The sequence below is a fragment of the Pseudophryne corroboree genome, chromosome 7, assembly GCF_028390025.1.
Source record: "Pseudophryne corroboree isolate aPseCor3 chromosome 7, aPseCor3.hap2, whole genome shotgun sequence".
Lineage (NCBI taxonomy): Eukaryota > Metazoa > Chordata > Amphibia > Anura > Myobatrachidae > Pseudophryne > Pseudophryne corroboree.
This window is the reverse complement of record NC_086450.1, coordinates 257,960,258-257,984,171: the sequence shown is the minus strand read 5'-3', so window position 1 is coordinate 257,984,171 and position 23,914 is coordinate 257,960,258. Positions and strand designations below refer to the sequence as shown.

The following is a 23,914-nucleotide window of genomic DNA, read 5'->3' as shown; positions in this document are numbered from 1 at the left end:
CCTGCGGAGTTGAGTAACAAGTGGGAAATTCCACCGCCAGTGGACTCTCACGTCGCCGGTCTTGTGATATCATCTACTCTGCATGTCACAACTGTCACCTCACTGAAGGAACCGACTGATAAGCGTGTGGAGGGATGGCTGCTGCTTGACGGGTCGGGGACCCCAGGGTGGGAGGCCAACTTCTGCAGTTCGCCCAGGCCTGGTTAAAGACCACTTCGGACCCTTTGGTGGAAGAAGCTGTCTCTCACGGGTATGCGATCTCTTTCAAGAGACGTCCCCCTCGCCAGTTTTGCACAACTGTTATCCCTGCGGATCCGTTAAAAGTGCAAGCTCTACACTTGGTTGCACAATCCCTCCTGGATACAGGAGTGGTAGTGCCGGTACCTCTGTCTCAGAGAGGCAGGGGATACTATTCGACCCTGTTTCTAGTTCCGAAGCCAAATGGGTCCTTCCGGCTTATCCTCAACCTCAAATCCTTGAACAAGTTTGTGAGTATCCAAATTCCTTATGGAAACTCTGCGCTCTATAGTGCTGGCCATGGAACTCGAAGACTATATGGTATCCCTGGACATACAGGATGCTTACCTGCACATACCTATTGTTATGTTGCATCAGCAATATCTGCGATTTGCTATTGGCAACCTACATTATCAATTCCAGGCATTGCCTTTTGGATTGGCCACGGCCCCTCGGATCTTTACCAAGGTCATGGCCGTGATGACGTCATTGGGGAATCAGGATTCTGCCGTATGTGGACGACTTGCTGATCCTGGCGAACTCCCACGAGGTTCTCCTCAGTCATCTGGAACTGATGGCCCAATTCCTACAAGCCAACGGTTGGCTCATCAACTGGAAAAAGTCCTCGCTGGTCCCTGCTCTAGCATGGTGCACCTGGGGGCACGACTGGACACACACAACCAACGATTATTTTTCTATTACTTCCTAGATGATGCTGGAGACCAAATTAGTACCATGGGGCATAGACGGGTCCTTTGGGAGCCACTGGCACGTTAAGAGTTTAATAGTGTGGGCAGCTCCTCCATCTATGCTCCTCCTACCAGACTTGGTATAGAAAATGTGCCCGGAGGAGCCGGTCACAGCTAAAGGAGCTCCTAGGAGTTTTTCTAGTTATATATTTTTTTTTCTTGAGGAAGTTAAGTACAGGGAGGCTGCTGGCAACAGCCTCCCTGCTTCGTGGAACTTAGGGGGGGTAGTAGGAACCATCTTCCTGAAGAGTTAATGGTTCTCTATCTCAGCTGACAGGACACTGAGCTCCTGAGGGTGTTGATCGTTAGCTCACGAGGCGACTGCTCGCTCCTGCAGCACGACCACAACCCCTCAACACAGCCAGAAGATTGAAGATGTGGTGAGTACAGCGCCGGCGTCCCAGTTAGCGGGTTGCTTGCGGGTATGGCGGCACAAGGGTCGGAGCGCAGCTCTGACAGGCTGCGTTGCGGGAAAGCTCAGCAACACACTGTGTAGGTGCTGTGAGGGACATCCTGGGCCAGCGCAAATACACCCTACACTGGTCCCGCAGCTAACGGGCTAATCCCGTTGTTAGCACTAACAAAACCTCAGGCCAATTTAAACATTATTGCGGGAAGCCGAACCCAATTACAGGGGGCGGGGCTTCCTCTCAGAGTGGATCGAGCACTCACCAACGCCATTTTCTCCCTGCAGATCGTAGTAGACGCTGATAGGGAGTGCTGCCCTCCACATGCTTCCAGCTATACCTCTGCAGTAACAGGGTGTTATAGACATGGGGAGAGGGTGATAATACAACTAATTACCCTATTAAGGGTAGTTAGTCAGCGCCGGGCTTTTATCATAATTGCGTACAGGGTCGCTGTGTGGCTGGCTCCTTATACTCTGTCTCTCTTTGAAGGTACTCTGAGGAAAACTGACATTTTTCCTGTGTGTGTAAGATGGAGTCTCTGAGAGCGGTGGTCTCAGGTCTGGAGGAAGGGGAGTTCCTGGTATCCCTGGATATCAAGGTTGCGTACCTTCACATTCCGCTCTGGCCGCCTCACCAGGATTATCTAAGGTTTGCACTACAGGACTGTCACTACCAGTTCCAGGCCCTACCATTTGGCCACTCCACAGCACCGAGGGTGTTCACCAACGTCATAGCAGAGTTGATGCTCCTTCTACGCAAACAAGGAGTGAACATAATTCCATATCTGGACTATCTGCTGATTAAAGGCATCTTCCAGGGAGGAGCTGTTGCAGAGTTTTGCTCTCTCAACTCGACTATTCCAGGATCATTGGTGGATCCTGAACCTTCCAAAGTCACATTTATAACCGACAAGGAAGACTACCTTTCCTGGGGATGATACTCGACACGGAAGTGCAGCGGGTGTTTCTACCTCTGGAGAAAGTGTTGGTGATCCAATCAATGGTCCGGGATGTCTTGAAACCAGCCTGGGTATCGGTTCATCAGTGCATTCGCCTTCTAGGAAAGGTGGCGTCCTCCTATGAGGCTCTACAGTACAGAAGATTCCATGCACGGTTCTCCCAGCTAGATCTCCTGGACAAGTGGTCGGGATCATATCTTCACATGCACCAGCGCATACGCCTGTCGCCGAAAGCCAGGATTTCACTCCTCTGGTGGCTGCAAACTCATCACTTGCTCGAGGACCACAGGATACGGTGTTCAGAACTGGATTCTTCTAATCACGGATGCAAGCCTCAGGGGTTGGGGAGCAGTGACTCAAGGGGAAAACTTCCAAGGAAGGTGGTCAAGTCAGGAATCTGTCCTTTCAATAAACGTTCTGGAACTAAGTCACAGCGGTGTCCTACATAAACAGGCAGGGCGGAACGAAGAGCAGAGCTGCAATGTCAGAGGTAACGAGAATCCTCCTCTATAGAGAAAGGCGCGCGCTGGCGCTGTCATCGATCTTCATTCCGGGAGTGGACATGTGGGAAGCGGACTCCCTCAGCAGACACTATCTCCATCCAGGAGTATGGGTACTCCACCCGGAGGTTTTCGCAGAGTTAACAAGTCGTGGGGCGTACCTCACATAGACATGATGGCCTCTTGCCTCAACAAGAAGCTATGGTGGTACTGTTCCACGTCAAGAGACCCGCAAGCAGTAGTGGTGGACACCTGGTAACTCCATGGGTGTTCCACTCAGTGTATGTATTCCCTCCACTTCCACTCATCCCAAGGATTCTCAAACTAATCAAAAGAACAAAAGTTCAGGTGATCTTCATTGCTCCGGACTTGCCAAGACTGGCTTGGTACGCAGGTCTTCTGGAATTACTGCTGGAGAATGAGGCCTCATCATCTTTGCAAGGGCCTTCTACAACAGGGGACAGTCGCCTATGAAGACTTACCGCGGCTACGTTTGACAACATGGAGGTTGAATGCAAGATCTTAGCTCGGAAGGGCATTCCGAACAAGGTCATTCCAACTGATCCAAGCTAAGAGGAGGGGGGGGGGGGTGGTATCGTCCGAAACACTACCATCGGATTTGGAGAAAGTATGTGTCTTGGTGTGAATCCAAGAAGTTTTCTACGGTGGAGTTTCAACTGGGACGTTTTCTCCTCTTTCTGCAAGCTGGCGTGGATGTGGGCCTACGCTTGGGCTCCATCAAGGTCCAGATTTTGGCCTTCTCTGTTTTCTTCCATAAACAATTGGATGCTCTTCCTGAGGTTCAGACTTTCTTGAAAGGAGTTCTGCACATCCAACCACCCTTTGTGCCTCCTACGGCACTCTGGGATCTTAATGTGGTGCTGCAGTTCCTGCAGTTGCATTGGTTTGAACCTTTACAGGAGGTGGACGTAAAGTTTCTTACTTGGAAGGCGGTCACACTGTTGGCATCTGCAAGATGCATGTCTGGATTGGAAGCATTGTCACACGAGCTCCTACTTGATTTTCCATGAAGATGGGGCTGAACTCAGAACGTGTCAGCAATTTCTTCCAAAGATTGTGTTGGCTTTTCATATCAGCCCACCTATTGTGGTGCCAGTGGCTACTGACACCTCGATTACCTCAAAGTCCCTGGATGTTGTGCGGGCTTTGAAAATATATTTGAAGTGAACTACTCGTCACAGGAAGTCGGACGCACTTTTCGTCCTTTATGATCCAAACAAGATTGAGTGTCCTGCTTCTAAGCAGACCATTTCTCGCTGGATCAGGCTTACTATCCAGCATGCTTATTCAACAGCAGGTTTGGTTTATCCAAAATCTGTTCAGGCCCACTCTACAAAATCTCGGCGATTAAACTCTGCCGAGCAGCTACTTGGTCTGGGTCGAACACGTTTGCCAAGTTTTACAAGTTCGATACTTTGGCCTCTGATGACCTCAAGTTTGGTCAGGCAGTGTTGCAGGAGCCTCCGTGCTCTCCCTCCCGTACTGGGAGCTTTGGTACATCCCCATGATACTAATATAGACCCCAGCAACCTCTAGGACGTTAGAGAAAATAGGATTTCGGCTACCTACCGGTAAATCCTTTTCTCGTAGTCTGTAGAGGATGCTGGGGGCCCGCCCAGCGCTTCATTTTCCTGCATTGGTTTATAGTTCAGTGTTACCTGGTTCCTAGGTAAGTTCTAAGTTATTTACTGTTTCAGCTGTTGCTGAGTTGTTCCGGCATGTTGGCCGGAGTTTCATGTTTGTGTGAGCTGGTATGAATCTCGCCACTATCTGTGTAATTCCTTCTCTTGAAGTATGTTGTCTCCGTTTCTAGACTGAGTCTGGTAGGAGGGACATAGAGGGAGGAGCCAGCTCACACTATTAAACTCTTAAAGTGCCAATGGCTCCTGGTGGACCCGTCTATACCCCATGGCACTAATATGGACCCCAGCATCCTCTACGGACTACGAGAAAAGGATTTACCGGTAGGTAACCAAAATCCTATTTTCATGGACAGGAGTGGGCTATTCCCTCGTTATTTCATCATCAATTAAGCAGGTAAAAGGTCTGGAGTAGATTCCAGGTGTGACATTTGCATTTGGAATCTGTTGCTGTCAACTCTCAATATGAGATCCAAAGAGCTGCCACTATCAGTGAAGCAAGAGAGATGGCAAAAACATTAGGTGTGGCCAAATCCACTGTTTGGAACATTCTTAAAAAGAAAAGAACGCATCGGAAAACTCGGCAACACCAAAAGACCCGGAAGACCACGGAAAACAACTGTGGTGGATGACAGAAGAATTATTTCCCTGGTGAAGAAAAACCCCTTCACAGCAGTTGCCCAGATCAAGAACACTCTCCAGGAGGTAGGTGTATATGTGTCAATGTCAACAATCAAGAGAAGGCTTCACAAGAGTGAATATAGATGGTTCACCACGAGATGTAAACCATTGGTGAGCCACAAAAACAGGAAGTCCAGATTAGAGTTTGCCAATCAACATCTAAAAAAGCTTTTACAGTTCTGGAACAGCATCCTGTTGACAGATGAGACAAAGATCAACTTGTACCAGAGTGAAGAGAAGAGTATGGAGAAGGAAAGGAACTGCTCATGATCCAAAATAGAGAGAGATATGTGTATGTATGTATATATATATATATATATATATATATATACATCCACCAGATCCGGCACTCCTATTGTCCCAGTGTAGAAACTTGCCAGGTGCCCTCCGTGACGGCCGTGTTGCAACGGCCCACAATATCCACACACCACTCGGCGGCACTCCGGACAAATAAAATGAAGACTACAAAGTCATCTTGGATTAAATCGACGTTTCAGTGCTCGGCGGCACTTTTATCAAGATTATCAGACAGCATAAGAAACCATTGTGTATACACCATATATATAGCATCAGTGAAACCACACATTGCACGTCAGGTCCCACCCCACTACCAATCAATGTGGTGTCGGGCGTGGCGTGCAGGCAGCTGAATCAAGTTCACAATTACAAGAAATGCACATTATAAACATCACAGTGATCAAAAATGTATAAATCACAGAACTCACACATACATGTGAAAAAACATCTAGATAAAAAAGGTGAAAAAATGACCATATTAAAAACCAACAACAAGCACTAGACTTTTTAGAACAAGTATTTCCTCATGTAGCTATATACAAAAGTAGCTACATATCCAACAGAACGGAATGCCTGTGCTAATAAACACTCCATAGTCTAAGACAATTCCTTACCTGGAGATAGCTTATAAAGTAACATGCTGTGTGTCCATCTATAATAATGTATTAAAGATGCAACAATCTTATTATCACAAGAAACAGTGTAACCCTAGTGATTCATTTAACCCTCGAGGGGAAAGTGTACCAAGCCTTTCAATCCACTGTGTCTCCCGCTGTAACAGCAGTTTTTTTCTATCACCTCCTCTACTAAGGACAGGAATATGATTGATCATTCTATATTTAATTGCTGTTAAGCTATGTTTAGCAGTAGCATAGTGGCGAGCTAAAGGCTGATCACTAGTGCCTTTGAGAATTGCGGCTTTAATCGCCGATCTATGAAGTGCCATTCTCTCTTTAAATTGGCGCTCCGTTTTCCCCACATATTGTAAAGAGCAAGGGCAAGTGATCACATAAATCACATATTGGCTTGAACAGGTAAGGTGGTGTCTAATAAAAAACTTTTTTCCAGAATAGGGATGATTGAATACAGCATCTGTTTGTAAAAAACCACACGTCGTGCAGTTCGGGCAACGAAAACAGCCATGTTTAGGGGATCCCCAAAAGGTTGTGCCCCGTACTGTATCACCTCCCATACCTGTAATATCCGTCCGAACCAGACAGTTTTTAAGATTCTTGCCCCTGCGATAACAAGGCATTAATGAAGAATCAGACAGATTTAAATCCCTGTCAGTCTGGACAAGAGGCCAAAGTTTCTTGGCAGTTTTAGTCACAAAAGGACTTAAATGAGTATATGTGTTGGGCCACGCAAAGGGTTTAGTGGCCTTAGTTGCCTTCTTATTGCCCACTAGTAGCTTATCAATAGGTACTGCTAAAGCTTTACGTTTCATTAACTCAAGGTTCTTGGGACAATAACCTATCTCCAAGAATTTTTTATACATTAGATCAACCTGCATCAGAGCTTCAGTTCTATTGCTGGAAATACGTAACACCCTTAAAAATTGACTATAAGGCAAAGAATCTTTTAACGCCTTAGGGTGTGCACTAGAAGCCAACAAAAGATTATTTCTGTCAGTAGATTTAGTAAATAATGACGTATCCAAAACGTCACCCTTTCTTGTGATGGTTACATCAAGATAATTGACTGTATCTCTGCTAATCTGGTAAGTAAATTTAACAGGGCTGTTAGACTGGTTATGTTCTTCAATTAAAGCCACAAATTCACATTCCAAACCCTGCCACAAAATGAGCACGTCATCTATATAGCGAAAATATGCAAATATTTTACTAGCAACTGTGGGGTTGGTGAAAAATACATCCTGCTCGATCATAAACATAAAAGAATTTGCTAGCGACGGAGCCACTGAGGACCCCATCGCCACACCGGATGTCTGCAGGTAATATTTCCCATCAAAATAGAAATAATTTTTGGATAAAATCATTTCTAACAAAGACATAAATAACTCTATATCTGGACCCACATATTTCACATTATTAGCCAGCAGCAACCTCACAGCCAACAGCCCCTGTGTATGGGGATTACATGTGTATAAATTACATACATCAACAGAAATAAGCAACAAATCAGTAGGTAATGAGGGTAACTTTCTCAACGACATAAGCAATGACGTGGTATCTTTCAGAAAAGTAGGTTTAGATTGAATTAGTGGCTGCAGAAAACCATCTAAATAAACTGATACCGGCTGGAAGATCGATCCCCGTGCAGATATAATAGGTCGCCCCGGTGGTCTAGTGGGGTGCTTATGCACCTTAGGCAGCGTGTATAGAATCGGTTTAATGGGACAGGTAGTCACTAAACAATTCCTAACTTGGTCAGAAATTAAATTCTCTTTTACAGCATTGTCCAAGACAGAATCCAGTTCTTTCTTGAATATAGCCGTCGGGTCCTGCGTCAACAATTTGTAAGTGTCAGTGTCCGACAATTGTCGGTAGATCTCAGCCCGATATGACGAAAGGTCCTGTATGACAATAGAACCACCTTTGTCCGACTGACGAATGATGATGTCATCATAGGAGGAAAGTGTTTTTAGAGCCAATTTTTCATTTTTATGTAAATTCCAATAATTAGGTTTAAACGCTCCTGGATTACTCATTACCTCATGGTTAAGTAACCTGGTAAATGTCTTTAAAGATGGATTATTACTGATGGGGTCAAATTTAGAGCGTGTTCTGAATGTCATAAGGTGGGGTGGTAACATACTTGCTTCAGAAGAAGGAGTCATTTTACCAAAGTGTTCTTTAAGTTTAATATTTCTGTTAAGTTTAAACAGATCAACCTTCCATTGCAAATTGTCAAAAGGAGTAGTGGGGACGAAGGATAAACCTTTCTGCAGAACGTTCATTTCATCTTCAGAAAATGAACGTGACGATAAATTAAAAATTAAGTCCTGCGTTTGACTGGTGGCTTTTTGTTGTTTGTTCTTCCCCTGCCGCGTGTTTTGCCTGCCGCGGCGGGTGTATCCCCATTTGGGTTTTGGAGTTGAGCTCTCGTCTGCATCCCTAAAGGGAGACGTCTGGAAAAAGCCCCTTCATTATAGGAATCACTATCGCTCCCAGTCGTGGCTAAATCTGACTGGAATTTATTACCCCTTTTGGTGAAGCGTTTTCTAAAATGTGGTTTGCTTCGCTCATCCCCATAAGACCCTGTTAGCCAACCATAGACCCTCTGTTGATCATAGTCCAAATCGACTTTAACACGTTTCTCCTTTTTATATTTAATAAGATCTTGTTTATAATTCTCAACATCTTTCTCCAATTTATTGATCCAATCACCATCCTTATCACCAGAAAGTTTCTCTAAATGTGCCTCTTCAAAGATTTTAATTTTACTTTTAGCCAATTCCATCTCCCGTCTAGCTTCTTCTATGACCAAAAGTAAAAGGTCAAAAGAACATTTGTTCAAAATTGATGTCCATTTAATACAAAAATCTGGGTCATATCTTCCAATCGTAGGAATGTTTTTAATTCTAAAGCCCCGTGGAATGCGTTTATCACGATAATAATTAGAAAGTGTTAACCCGTGAAAGAAAAAATCTAATTCACGTTTTTTCAATTTGAAAAGGTCTCTGTAAAGATCTTGTGTATTGGCTTTACCTGTATGAACTTCCCCATTATCAGTAAAAAGAATATTCTCCGCTTCCGATTCTGAAAAGCTAAACAGCTTACCGGGTGTTAGTACTACACGCTGATGAACCACTTCAGGTTTCTCTGGTTTATTGCTGGACATTTTCACTGTGTCACAAAAACAAGCCAGGTAGGAATTACAGCATAAACATCCTTTAAGTTGCACAGGTCAGTGTAGAACAATTCCAAAAAGTGCAGAAGTGCTTAATCGCTGTGATGAGTGCAGGTGTCTCTGTTCCCCCACAATAAAAGCGTGAAGTGAAAGTATAAGTGGATACTAAAAGATGCAGTTCACTGAGCCTTGATATGACAGGCAATATAGGAATCGGTGCCTTGATCAATAAACTTCTCCCATACTCACGATCCTGAGATATTGGCGAGAAAGTTCCATATACATCCACCAGATCCGGCACTCCTATTGTCCCAGTGTAGAAACTTGCCAGGTGCCCTCCGTGACGGCCGTGTTGCAACGGCCCACAATATCCACACACCACTTGGCGGCACTCCGGACAAATAAAATGAAGACTACAAAGTCATCTTGGATTAAATCGACGTTTCAGTGCTCGGCGGCACTTTTATCAAGATTATCAGACAGCATTAGAAACCATTGTGTATACACCATATATATAGCATCAGTGAAACCACACATTGCACGTCAGGTCCCACCCCACTACCAATCAATGTGGTGTCGGGCGTGGCGTCCAGGCAGCTGAATCAAGTTCACAATTACAAGAAATGCACATTATAAACATCACAGTGATCAAAAATGTATAAATCACAGAACTCACACATACATGTGAAAAAACATCTAGATAAAAAAGGTGAAAAAATTACCATATTAAAAACCAACAACAAGCACTAGACTTTTTAGAACAAGTATTTCCTCATGTAGCTATATACAAAAGTAGCTACATATCCAACAGAACGGAATGCCTGTGCTAATAAACACTCCATAGTCTAAGACAATTCCTTACCTGGAGATAGCTTATAAAGTAACATGCTGTGTGTCCATCTATAATAATGTATTAAAGATGCAACAATCTTATTATCCTGTTACAGCGGGAGACACAGTGGATTGAAAGGCTTGGTACACTTTCCCCTCGAGGGTTAAATGAATCACTAGGGTTACACTGTTTCTTGTGATAATAAGATTGTTGCATCTTTAATACATTATTATAGATGGACACACAGCATGTTACTTTATAAGCTATCTCCAGGTAAGGAATTGTCTTAGACTATGGAGTGTTTATTAGCACAGGCATTCCGTTCTGTTGGATATGTAGCTACTTTTGTATATAGCTACATGAGGAAATACTTGTTCTAAAAAGTCTAGTGCTTGTTGTTGGTTTTTAATATGGTCATTTTTTCACCTTTTTTATCTAGATGTTTTTTCACATGTATGTGTGAGTTCTGTGATTTATACATTTTTGATCACTGTGATGTTTATAATGTGCATTTCTTGTAATTGTGAACTTGATTCAGCTGCCTGCACGCCACGCCCGACACCACATTGATTGGTAGTGGGGTGGGACCTGACGTGCAATGTGTGGTTTCACTGATGCTATATATATGGTGTATACACAATGGTTTCTTATGCTGTCTGATAATCTTGATAAAAGTGCCGCCGAGCACTGAAACGTCGATTTAATCCAAGATGACTTTGTAGTCTTCATTTTATTTGTCCGGAGTGCCGCCGAGTGGTGTGTGGATATATATATATATATATATATATATATATATATATATATATATATATATATATATATAAAATAATATTGCCCCCTCAATGGCAGGCTGTCCCTCAGTTTATACTGACTGTAAACATGAAGTTTGTGTAAAAAAAAAAGGAATTTAATAACCTCCGATACCTCTGCGCCAGTCTGGGGTCCTCAGCGGGCACCGTAGCTTGCAGCCAGATGACCGCCAAGCCCTATTGCCGCCACTTGTCACCAGGGACCCACTAACCGGGACCCCGGTGTAATCACTCACCGTACCGCGTCTACTTCAGCATCTGTTATTAGGGGTGGCGGTATGCTGCAGGCATGTGCGCACATCCTGGGGTATGTGAAACAGCGCCTCAAGAGCTTAGTGTCCTGTCAGCGGGGATACGAACCATTAACCCTATACGAGTTTAGTTCAGCACCCCCCCTCCCAGTCACACGACGCAGGCAGACTGGTTGCCAGCCAGTGCTGCCTGAAAATAACAAACTAAATAGAAGGTTCGAAGAAAACTCTTTGGAGCTCCAGAGGAATGCACCTGGCTCCTTGTTCACATTTTCCTAAACTGAGTCTGGTGGAGGTGCATAGAGCGGAGGAGCCAGCACGCAGTAATGATTTCTTAAAATGCCAGGCTTCAATGGACCCAATCTATACCCATGGTACTAATTCCATCCCTTTTTCCTCTAGGACGTTAGAGAAAGTATTTTATATTGAATATAGTAGATTACAGGCAGCCATTGGAGGGACTGATAGAGCAGATCAGCAGATGAACGTCTGCATTCAAAATGGATTGTAGTGGTGATAGTCTTTTTGGTAACACAGTATTGCAGTAATCAATGCATGAGATGACTGCGTGAATTAGAGTTTTTGCAGTGTTTTGTGTATTTTAGATATGTTCTTTAGATGTATGTAACATGATTTAGTGACAGATTGAATGTGGGGAGCAAAGGACAGTTCGGCGTGATAAAGATATTAGGTGAGTAACTACTATTGGCATTTGGAAATATTAATTCTAAATATAATTTTAATAATAATTTTTGCTTTTCAGAACTTCCTAATAGGATTGAAAATGTTTGGCTTTTATACGACTCCCAGAGAAGATTCTGTGTATGTTATAACAAGTAATAATGAAACTTCAGGTTTGTTTTCTCCCATGCTTTTATATTACTCTGTGTTGAAAGATTTTGGAGTGTGGCCTAATTTCCAGCTATCTTTGCTCTATTTCAGGGTTTTTCTAGGCTCTTTTTTTTTTTTTTTTACAATATTTTTTAACAGTTGTCTGTGGGTGTGTGTGCCTGAAAATGTAAGTAATAAACTTTATCTATTTTTGCTTATTTAAGAAGTAGTGAGTGCCCTTGTTTTTTGGATATAGATATTGACCTGAGAGGGGCAATTAAGGAAGCACCCTGCACGTTGGACTATGTAATATGAGGAGAGTGCAACCATGCAAGCACAAATATATATATATTAACAACAAGGGAAAAAAATAGCGCCACTTGTGGTATGCAAACCTTCACGATTGTATATAATAAATGTCCAAAAATTACACTCCCTTGGTACAAAGGGTGTCAGCCGGCCCCTAAATAAATACAGCAGTGGTAAGCTGCTGTGAAAAATGTTATGGAAACCAAGAATATGGGCACAGGCGACCAATGGTGTCTGTAGTAAAGGAACGTAAAATGATTTTATATAAAAAAGAGCATATTTATTTTACATGAATAAAAAAACACTGATATCCTTTGGTAAAAAAAGGGGTGCTTAAGCATAAATTCATAGAAAATTGCATAAAAATACATAAAAATATACGAACAGATAAAAAAGTGGAGAGTTATCTAAAAAGTACAAGATTCACATCAATTTAAAATGAATGTGTAAAAAGTGCTTATCTTAGGTTCAGGAGGTTAATCTGGGAGAGATCATAGAATGCCCAACGCGTTTCGTCCTTCAGGACTTCATCAAGGGTCATATATATATATGGTGCAAAACGACCCGGCACTCAGCAGTCCCTTGAAATATAGTGCTCACGGTGCCCTCCCACAAGGCCACAGCCCAGCAATAGAAGCAACAAAACGGGCGGCACTCGGAGTCTTGCTCTTAATAAACAAAGTGCAGTGACTTTATTGTCAACATGGATTTTTTCAACGTTTCGTGGTCGCAGCCCCGTCGTCAGGATAAGTGACATACATGTGATACAATGTTTAAACACCTTAAGGTGTAGGATGACTCCTCCCGTCAGTGTGAAACACGCTGCTCGGATCCCGGCCGCGTCGCCCGGTCACTCCGGAAGTGACACAGCGCCGGTCCGCCCAGCTCGGCGCGTTGACACTGTAAACAGGGTTGCCATAGTTACTCACAACATAGAAAAAGAGGAAGTGTTTAAAACTTCCATACATAGTTAAGAATGACATAATATGAAAATGATATACTGTAAAGTGCAACCGTGCCTACAAATAATAAATACTGTGCAATAAAAGGTGAATTCAAAACACACAAATAGAAAAACGTAATCATTTAAAAGAGTGTTGTAGATTGAGATACTTCATAGCAAAACTCGTTGCCCAGCTTCCTTCATAAAATTCATATATACTATCCATGAAATCATGATAACCTACTCAAACACAAGGACTGTGTGGTGCTACTAAAAAACACCTCCTATTTGTGTAGTCAACTCTGTAAAATGTATGAGAAGAAGTGTTGTTCTGGCGGTGTTAAAATCATAGCTAGATTCATCATAGGAAGCAACGTAAATTCAGGGACTCATTAAGACCTTTAGGGTGAACAGTATTTAGTCTATGGATCCATCTGGATTCTAATTGCAGCAACTTCCTAGATCTGTCCCCCCCTCTTAGAGACTTGGGAACATGATCAATAATTTTATATCTTAACGTGGCCATACTGTGCTTGGCATTTGCAAAATGCCTGGCCACGGGTTGCTCACTGTCCCCTTTCTTAATTGCTTCTCGTATGGCATATCTGTGCTGTGCCATTCGTGTCTTGAAGGCACAGTCTGTTTTGCCCACATACGCTAATCCACACGGACAGGTTAAAAGGTATATCACAAATTTCGAGTCACACGATAATGAATGTAAGATTGTGTATGTTTTGCCATTATGCGGATGTCTAAAATTGTCACCTTGTATAAGATAGCTGCATGTCGTGCAGCCACTACAACGGTAACAACCTTGCTTCCTACTTAGGAAGTGTGTTTTTGGTTTCTCAAAATCAGAGATGTCCGTTTTAACTACATAATCTCTGATACTCTTGTTTCTCGTATGACTTACTAATAGTTTAGAATTATGAACCTCGCCAAGATCTTTGTCAGAAGACACTATCGGCCATAATTGCTTTACTCTTTTAGATAGGTGTGTACTAGAGCTGACCAAAATGACACAAACATTTCTAGATAGGGGCTACCTGCCAGGGGATCTCAAGAAAGCGCAAGATAGAGCCCTCAGATTATCTCGGGTAGAATTACTTAAGCCCAAAGAGAAAAAAACCCTGGAGGGCAGATTCCCGTGGGTCACACAATATAATTCTAGTAGTACACACCTATCTAAAAGAGTAAAGCAATTATGGCCGATAGTGTCTTCCGACAAAGATCTTGGCGAGGTTCATAATTCTAAACTATTAGTAAGTCATACGAGAAACAAGAGTATCAGATTATGTAGTTAAAACGGACATCTCTGATTTTGAGAAACCAAAAACACACTTCCTAAGTAGGAAGCAAGGTTGTTACCGTTGTGGTGGCTGCACGACATGCAGCTATCTTATACAAGGTGACAATTTTAGACATCCGCATACTGGCAAAACATACACAATCTTACATTTATTATCGTGTGACTCGAAATTTGTGATATACCTTTTAACCTGTCCGTGTGGATTAGCGTATGTGGGCAAAACAGACTGTGCCTTCAAGACACGAATGGCACAGCACAGATATGCCATACGAGAAGCAATTAAGAAAGGGGACAGTGAGCAACCTGTGGCCAGGCATTTTGCAAATGCCAAGCACAGTATGGCCACGTTAAGATATAAAATTATTGATCATGTTCCCAAGTCTCTAAGAGGGGGGGGACAGATCTAGGAAGTTGCTGCAATTAGAATCCAGATGGATCCATAGACTAAATACTGTTCACCCTAAAGGTCTTAATGAGTCCCTGAATTTACGTTGCTTCCTATGATGAATCTAGCTATGATTTTAACACCGCCAGAACAACACTTCTTCTCATACATTTTACAGAGTTGACTATACAAATAGGAGGTGTTTTTTAGTAGCACCACACAGTCCTTGTGTTTGAGTAGGTTATCATGATTTCATGGATAGTATATATGAATTTTATGAAGGAAGCTGGGCAACGAGTTTTGCTATAAAGTATCTCAATCTACAACACTCTTTTAAATGATTACGTTTTTCTATTTGTGTATTTTGAATTCACCTTTTATTGCACAGTATTTATTTGTAGGCACGGTTGCACTTTACAGTATATCATTTTCATATTATGTCATTCTTAACTATGTATGGAAGTTTTAAACACTTCCTCTTTTTCTATGTTGTGAGTAACTATGGCAACCCTGTTTACAGTGTCAACGCGCCGAGCTGGGCGGACCGGCACTGTGTCACTTCCGGAGTGACCGGGCGACGCGGCCGAGATCCGAGCAGCGTGTTTCACACTGACGGGAGGAGTCATCCTACACCTTAAGGTATTTAAACATTGTATCACATGTATGTCACTTATCCTGACGACGGGGCTGCGAACACGAAACGTTGAAAAAATCCATGTTGACAATAAAGTCACTGCACTTTGTTTATTAAGAGCAAGACTCAGAGTGCCGCCCGTTTTGTTGCATATATATATATATATATATATATATATTTCTCTAACGTCCTAGTGGATGCTGGGGACTCCGTAAGGACCATGGGGGGGGGGGGGGGGGGTAGGGTAGCGGCTCCGCAGGAGACTGGGCACAAAAGTAAAGCTTTAGAACTACCTGGTGTGCACTGGCTCCTCCCCCCATGACCCTCCTCCAAGCCTCAGTTAGATTTTTGTGCCCGAACGAGAAGTGTGCACACTAGGTGGCTCTCCTGAGCTGCTTAGTGAAAAGTTTAGTTTTAGGTTTTTTATGTTCAGTGAGACCTGCTGGCAACAGGCTCACTGCATCGAGGGACTAAGGGGAGAAGAAGCGAACTCACCTGCGTGCAGAGTGGATTGGGCTTCTTAGGCTACTGGACATTAGCTCCAGAGGGACCGATCACAGGCCCAGCCATGGATAGGTCCCAGAGCCGCGCCGCCGGCCCCCTTACAGAGCCAGAAGACAGAAGAGGTCCGGAAAATCGGCGGCAGAAGACGTCCTGTCTTCAACAAGGTAGCGCACAGCACTGCAGCTGTGCGCCATTGCTCTCACCACACTTCACACTCCGGTCACTGAGGGTGCAGGGCGCTGGGGGGGGGCGCCCTGAGACGCAATAAAAACACCTTGGATGGCAAAAAAATGCATCACATATAGCTCCTGGGCTATATGGATGAATTTAACCCCTGCCAGAATACACAGAAAAACGGGAGATAAGGCCGCCGAGAAGGGGGCGGAGCTTATCTCCTCAGCACACTGGCGCCATTTTCCCTCACAGCTCCGTTGGAGGGAAGCTCCCTGGCTCTCCCCTGCAGTCACTACACTACAGAAAGGGTTAAAAAAGAGAGGGGGGCACTAATTACGCGCAGTATTAAAAATACAGCAGCTATAAGGGGAAAAACACTTATATAAGGTTATCCCTGTGTATATATATATATATAGCGCTCTGGTGTGTGCTGGCAAACTCTCCCTCTGTCTCCCCAAAGGGCTAGTGGGGTCCTGTCCTCTATCAGAGCATTCCCTGTGTGTGTGCTGTGTGTCGGTACGTTTGTGTCGACATGTATGAGGAGAAAAATGATGTGGAGACGGAGCAGATTGCCTGTAATAGTGATGTCACCCCCTAGGGGGTCGACACCTGAGTGGATGAACTGTTGGAAGGAATTATGTGACAGTGTCAGCTCTGTATAAAAGACAGTGGTTGACATGAGACAGCCGGCTACTCAGCTTGTGCCTGTCCAGACGTCTCATAGGCCGTCAGGGGCTCTAAAGCGCCCGTTACCTCAGATGGCAGATATAGACGCCGACACGGATACTGACTCCAGTGTCGACGGTGAAGAGACAAATGTGACTTCCAGTAGGGCCACACGTTACATGATTGAGGCAATGAAAAATGTTTTACACATTTCTGATAATACGAGTACCACCAAAAAGGGGTATTATGTTCGGTGAGGAAAAACTACCTGTAGTTTTCCTGAATCTGAGAAATTAAATGAGGTGTGTGATGATGCGTGGGTTTCCCCCGATAACTGATAATTGCTAAAATGTTATTGGCATTATATCCTTTCCCGCCAGAGGTTAGGGTGCGTTGGGAAACACCCCCTAGGGTGGATAAAGCGCTCACACGCTTGTAAGAACAAGGGCTCTACCCTCTCCTGAGATGGCCGCCCTTAAGGATCCTGCTGATAGAAAGCAGGAGGGTATCCTAAAATGTATTGACACACATACTGGTGTTATACTGCGACCAGCAATCGCCTCAGCCTGGATGTGCAGTGCTGGGTTGGCGTGGTCGGATTCCCTGACTGAAAATATTGATACCCTAGATAGGGACGGTATATTATTGCCTATAGAGCATTTAAAAGATGCATTTCTATATATGCGTGATGCACAGCGGAATATTTGCCGACTGGCATCAAGTCTAAGTGCGTTGTCCATTTCTGCCAGTAGAGGGTTATGGACACGACAGTGGTCAGGTGATGCGGATTCCAAACGGCATTTGGAAGTATTGCCTTATTAAGGGGAGGAGTTATTTGGGGTCGGTCTTTCAGACCTGGTGGCCACGGCAACAGCTGGGAAATCCACGTTTGTACCCCAGGTCGCCTCTCAACATAAGAAGACGCCGTATTATCAGGCGCAGTCTTTTCGTGGGCAAGCGGGCAAAAGGTTCCTCATTTCTGCCCCGTGACAGAGGGAGAGGAAAAAGGCTGCAGAAATCAGCCAGTTCCCAGGAACAGAAGCCCTCTCCCGCCTCTGCCAAGCCCTCAGTATGACGCTGGGGCTTTACAAGCAGAATCAGGCACGGTGGGGGCCCGTCTCAATGAATTTCAGCGCGCAGTGGGCTCACTCGCAAGTAGACCCCTGAACCCTTCAGGTGATATCTCAGGGGTACAAATTGGAATTCGAGACGTCTCCCCCTCGCCGTTTCCTAAAGTCGGCTTTACCGATGTCTCCTTCTGACAGGGAGGCAGTTTTGGAAGCCATTCACAAGCTGTATTCCCAGCAGGTGATAATCAAGGTACCCCTCCTGCAACAGGGAACGGGGTATTATTCCACACTGTTGTGGTACCGAAGCCGGACGGCTCGGTGAGACTGATTCTAAATCTAAAATCTTGAACACTTACATACGGAGGTTCAAATTCAAGATTGAGTCACTCAGAGCAGTGATTGCGAACCTGGAAGAAGGGGACTACATGATGTCTCGGGACATCAAGGATGCTTACCTTCATGTCCCAATTTACCCTTCTCACCAAGGGTACCTCAGGTTTATGGTACAGAACTGTCACTATCAGTTTCAGACGCTGCCGTATGGATGGTCCACGGCACCCCGGGTCTTTACCAAGGTAATGGCCGAAATGATGATACTCCTTCGAAGGAAGGGAATTTTAGTTATCCCTTACTTGGACGATTCCCTGATAAGGGTAAGATCCAGGGAACAGTTGGAGGTCGGTGTAGCACTATCTCAGGTAGTGTTGCGGCAGCACGATTGGATTCTCAATATTCCAAAATCGCAGCTGATTCCGACGACTCGTCTTCTGTTCCTAGGGATGATCCTGGACACAGTCCAGAAAAAGGTGTTTCTCCCGGAGGAGAAAGTCAGGGAGTTATCCGAGCTAGTCGGGAACCTCCTATAACCGAGCCAAGTCTCAGTACATCAATGAAATGGTTCTGGGAAAAATGGTGGCTTCCTACGAAGCAATCCCATTCGGCAGATTCCACGCAAGAACTTTCCAGTGGGACCTGCTGGACAAATGTTCCGGGTCGCATCTTCAGATGCATCAGCGGATAACCCTGTCACCAAGCACAAGGGTGTCTCTCCTGTGGTGGTTGCAGAGTGCTCATCTTCTAGAGGGCCGCACATTCAGGACTGGGTCCTGGTGACCACGGACATAAATATCCTGAAGCTAAGGGCCATTTACAATGCTCTAAGCTCAGCAAGACCTCTTCTTCAAGGTCACCCGGAGTTGATCCATTCGGACAACATCTCGGCAGTCACCCACGTAAACAGACAGGGTGACACAAGAAGCAGGAGGGCAATGGCAGAAGCTGCAAGGATTCTTCGCTGGGCGGAAAATCATGTGATAGCACTGTCAGCAGTATTCATTCCGGGAGTGGACAACTGGGAAGCAGACTTCCTCAGCAGACACGACCTCCACCCGGGAGAGTGGGGACTTCACCCAGAAGTCTTCCACATGTTTATAAAACTCGACAAGTATTGCGCCAGGTCAAGGGACCCTCAGGCAATAGCTGTAGACGCTCTGGTAACACAGTGGGTGTACCAGTCAGTGTATGTGTTCCCTCCTCTGCCTCTCATACCCAAGGTACTGAGAATTATAAGATGGAGAGGAGTAAGCACTATATTCGTGGCTCCGGATTGGCCAAGAAGGACTTGGTAACCGGAACTTCAAGAGATGCTCACGGAGGATCCGTGGCCTCTACCTCTAAGAAGGGACCTGCTCCAGCAAGGACCCTGTCTGTTCCAAGACTTACCGCGGCTGCGTTTGACGGCATGGCGGTTGAACGCCGGATCCTGAAGGAGAAAGGCATTCCGGATGAAGTCATTCCTATCCTGATCAAAGCCAGGAAAGATATAACCGCAAAACATTATCGCCGCATTTGGCGAAAATATGTTGCGTGGTGCGAGGCCAGTAAGGCCCCGACGGAGGAATTTTCAACTAGGTCGATTCCTACATTTCCTGCAAACAGGAGTGTCTATGGGTCTGAAATGGGGGTCCATTAAGGTTCAAATTTCGGCCTTGTCAATTTTCTTCCAAAAAGAACTAGCTTCAGTCCCTGAAGTTCAGACGTTTGTGAAAGGGGTACTGTATATACAGCCTCCTTTTCTGCCTCCAGTGGCACCTTGGGATCTAAATGTTTTTGGGTTCCAAAAGTCACGTTGGTTTGAACCACTTAAATATGTGGAGTTAAAATATCTCACATGGAAAGTGGTCATGCTGTTGGCCCTGGCCTGGGCCAGGTGCGTGTCAGAATTGGCGGCTTTATCCTGTAAAAGCCCTCATCTGATTTTCCATTCGGACAGGGCGGAATTGAGGACTTGTCCTCAGTTTCTCCCTAAGGTGGTTTTCAGCGTTTCACCTGAATCAACCTATTGTGGTGCCTGCGGCTACTAGGGACTTGGAGGACTCCAAGTTGCTAGACGTTGTCAGAGCCCTGGAAATATAGGTCTCCAGGACGGCTGGAGTCAGAAAATCTGACTCGTTGTTTATTCTGTATGCACCCAACAAGCTGGGTGCTCCTGCTTCTAAGCAGACTATTGCTCGTTGGATTTGTAGTACAATTCAGCTTGCACATTCTGTGGCAGGCCTGCCACAGCCAAAATCTGTAAAAGCCCATTCCACAAGGAAGGTGGGCTCATCTTGGGCGGCTGCCCGAGGGGTCTCTGGTTTACAACTTTGCCGAGCAGCTACTTGGTCAGGAGCAAATACGTTTGTAAAATTCTACAAATTTGATACCCTGGCTGAGGAGTTCTCTCATTTGGTGCTGCAGAGTCATCCGCACTCTCCCGCCCGTTTGGGAGCTTTGGTATAATCCCCATGGTCCTTACGGAGTCCCCAGCATCCACTAGGACGTTAGAGAAAATAAGAATTTACTTACCGATACTTCTATTTCTCGTAGTCCGTAGTGGATGCTGGGCGCCCATCCCAAGTGCGGATTGTCTGCAATACTGGTACATAGTTATTGTTACAAAAAAATCGGGTTATTGCTGTAGTGAGCCATCTTTTCTAGAGGCTCCTCTGTTATCATGCTGTTAACTGGGTTTAGATCACAAGTTATATGGTGTGATTGGTGTGGCTGGTATGAGTCTTACCCGGGATTCAAAATCCTTCCTTATTGTGTACGCTCGTCCGGGCACAGTATCCTAACTGAGGCTTGGAGGAGGGTCAAGGGGGGAGGAGCCAGTGCACACCAGGTAGTTCTAAAGCTTTACTTTTGTGCCCAGTCTCCTGCGGAGCCGCTACCCCCCCATGGTCCTTACGGAGTCCCCAGCATCCACTACGGACTATGAGAAATAGAATTATCGGTAAGTAAATTCTTATTATATATAATATAGCAAATTATATATTTTTGCCTCAGTTGAGCTTAAAATGTATATTCATCACTTTCACATCTCCAATGCCGGATCCCACCCTGGAATTGGAAACAGGTCCATCCCGGGTGGGATCCGGCATGGTATCCTACCACTTTTGGCTGGCTGTCCGACACGGGAATCCGTTTTTGCAGCCACTGACCCGGTATTCAACACGGGAGTAACACTGCTTATAACCCGGGTTGAATTACCGCGTCAGGCAACCCGGCAATTTGGACTTGGCGCTTTCACACCGCACATTGACCCGTGTCGACCCGCCAATATGACACCGGGTTGTTTGTGCGATGCGAAAGGGGTATCTGTTGACACACATACACAAGGGTGTGTCAGAAGCCTATACACCTACCAGTTTGATTTTGGAGTAAGATAGGAAACACACGCCAATAGATAAGACAGGACTATAGTGCTGTGAGGCACTAATACCACTGTGCCACAGCTTTAGTAAGCCAGCACTCTACTGCAGTATTGATTTTTTTTTTTTTAACATATAGAAATATAGAATTTGACTGCAGATAAGAACCGCTTGGCCCATCTAGTCTGCCCCCTTTTTTTTAACATTACTTTTTTTCTCTAACCTTGTTTGATCCTTATTTCTTTGTAAGGATATGCTTATGTCTATCCCATGCTATTGCTTCTCCATTTGGAGAATGTTTCCCTCCTGGACTTTGTTAAAACCCTTGATATATTTGAAAGTTTCTATTATGTCTCCCCTTTACCTTCTCTGCTTCAAACTATACATATTGAGATTTCTTATGCGCCCTACACACTGGGCGACAACACTGCAAGATATGAACAATCTCGTTCATTATTGAACGAGATAACGTTCATATCTGTCAGTGTGGAGGCACCAACGATGAACGATGCGCGGCCCCGTGCTCGTTCATCGCTGATGCCCCGTCGTCCATATTTGCCTGCACGCCTATGGAGCCGGGTGACGGTGGGAGTGAAGAAACTCCCCCCGTCACTGCCCCCCCGCCGACAGGTCGGCGGTCGGGCAGCTCGGCGGCACGTCGTCGAGTCTGTAGGGCCCATTAGTCTTTCTGGGTATGTTTTGTGATGTAGGCCATGCACCATTTTAGTTACCCTTCTTTGTACAGTTTCTAATGTTTTAATATCCTTTCTCTGACGTCCTAGTGGATGCTGGGGACTCCGTAAGGACCATGGGGAATAGACGGGCTCCGCAGGAGACTGGGCACACTATAAGAAAGATTTGGTACTACCTGGTGTGCACTGGCTCCTCCCTCTATGCCCCTCCTCCAGACCTCAGTTAGATTTCTGTGCCCGGCTGAGCTGGATGCACACTAGGGGCTCTCCTGAGCTCCTAGAAAGAAAGTATATTTTAGGTTTTTTATTTTACAGTGAGACCTGCTTGCAACAGGCTCACTGCAACGAGGGACTAAGGGGAGAAGAAGCGAACCTACCTGCTTGCAGCTAGCTTGGGCTTCTTAGGCTACTGGACACCATTAGCTCCAGAGGGATCGACCGCAGGACCCGTCCTTGGTGTTCGTTCCCGGAGCCACGCCGCCGTCCCCCTTACAGAGCCAGAAGCAAGAAGATGGTCCGGAAAATCGGCGGCAGAAGACTTCAGTCTTCACCAAGGTAGCGCACAGCACTGCAGCTGTGCGCCATTGCTCCTCATACACACTTCACACTCCGGTCACTGAGGGTGCAGGGCGCTGGGGGGGGGCGCCCTGAGCAGCAATAATATCACCTTGGCTGGCAAAATAACCACAATATATAGCCCCAGAGGCTATATATGTGGTAATTACCCCTGCCAGAATACAGAAAAAAGCGGGAGAAAAGTCAGCCGAAAAAGGGGCGGAGCCATCTCCCTCAGCACACTGGCGCCATTTTTCCCTCACAGTTCCGCTGGAAGGAAGCTCCCTGACTCTCCCCTGCAGTCTACACTACAGAAAAGGGTAAAAAAGAGAGGGGGGGGCACAAATTTGAGGCGCAGTAAATATTATAGCAGCTATAGGGGACATAATTCAGTTAGTCCCTGCATTATATAGCGCTCTGGTGTGTGCTGGCATACTCTGTCTCCCCAAAGGGCTTTTGTGGGGTCCTGTCTCCTTTAAGAGCATTCCCTGTGTGTGTGTGTGTGCGGTGTGTCGGTACGGCTGTGTCGACATGTTTGATGAGGAGACTTATGTGGAGGCGGAGCAGATGCCTATAAATGTGATTTCACCCCCTGCGGGGCAGACACCTGAGTGGATGGACTTATGGAAGGAATTACGTGCAAGTGTCGACTCCTTACATAAAAAATTTGACGACATGCCAAATGCGGGACAGCCGGCTTCTCAGCTCGTGCCTGCCCAGGCAATTCAAAGGCCAACAGGGGCTCTAAAACGCCCACTACCTCAGATGTCAGACACAGATGTCGACATGGATACTGATACCAGTGTCGACGACGATGAGTCAAATTTAATGTCCACTAGGGCCATTCGTTGCATGATTGAGGCAATGAAAGAGGTTTTACACCTTTCTGATCTAAACCCAGGTACCTCAAAAAAGGGTATTATGTTTGGGGAGAAAAAACTACCAATAGTTT

General features: G+C 45.2%; 1 protein-coding gene across 4 annotated transcripts in view; it reads left to right on the top strand.

Moving 5' to 3' along the window:
• Window positions 1-23,914, top strand: part of WDR75 (WD repeat domain 75) — a 1,043,598-nt gene that overhangs the window by 119,950 nt on the left and 899,734 nt on the right. For all 4 annotated transcript variants that reach the window (XM_063934110.1, XM_063934109.1, XM_063934108.1 and 1 more), the window contains exon 4: window positions 11,962-12,052. In XM_063934110.1, the coding sequence (XP_063790180.1) occupies window positions 11,962-12,052 (91 nt within the window). The remainder of the gene's footprint in view (window positions 1-11,961; window positions 12,053-23,914) is intronic.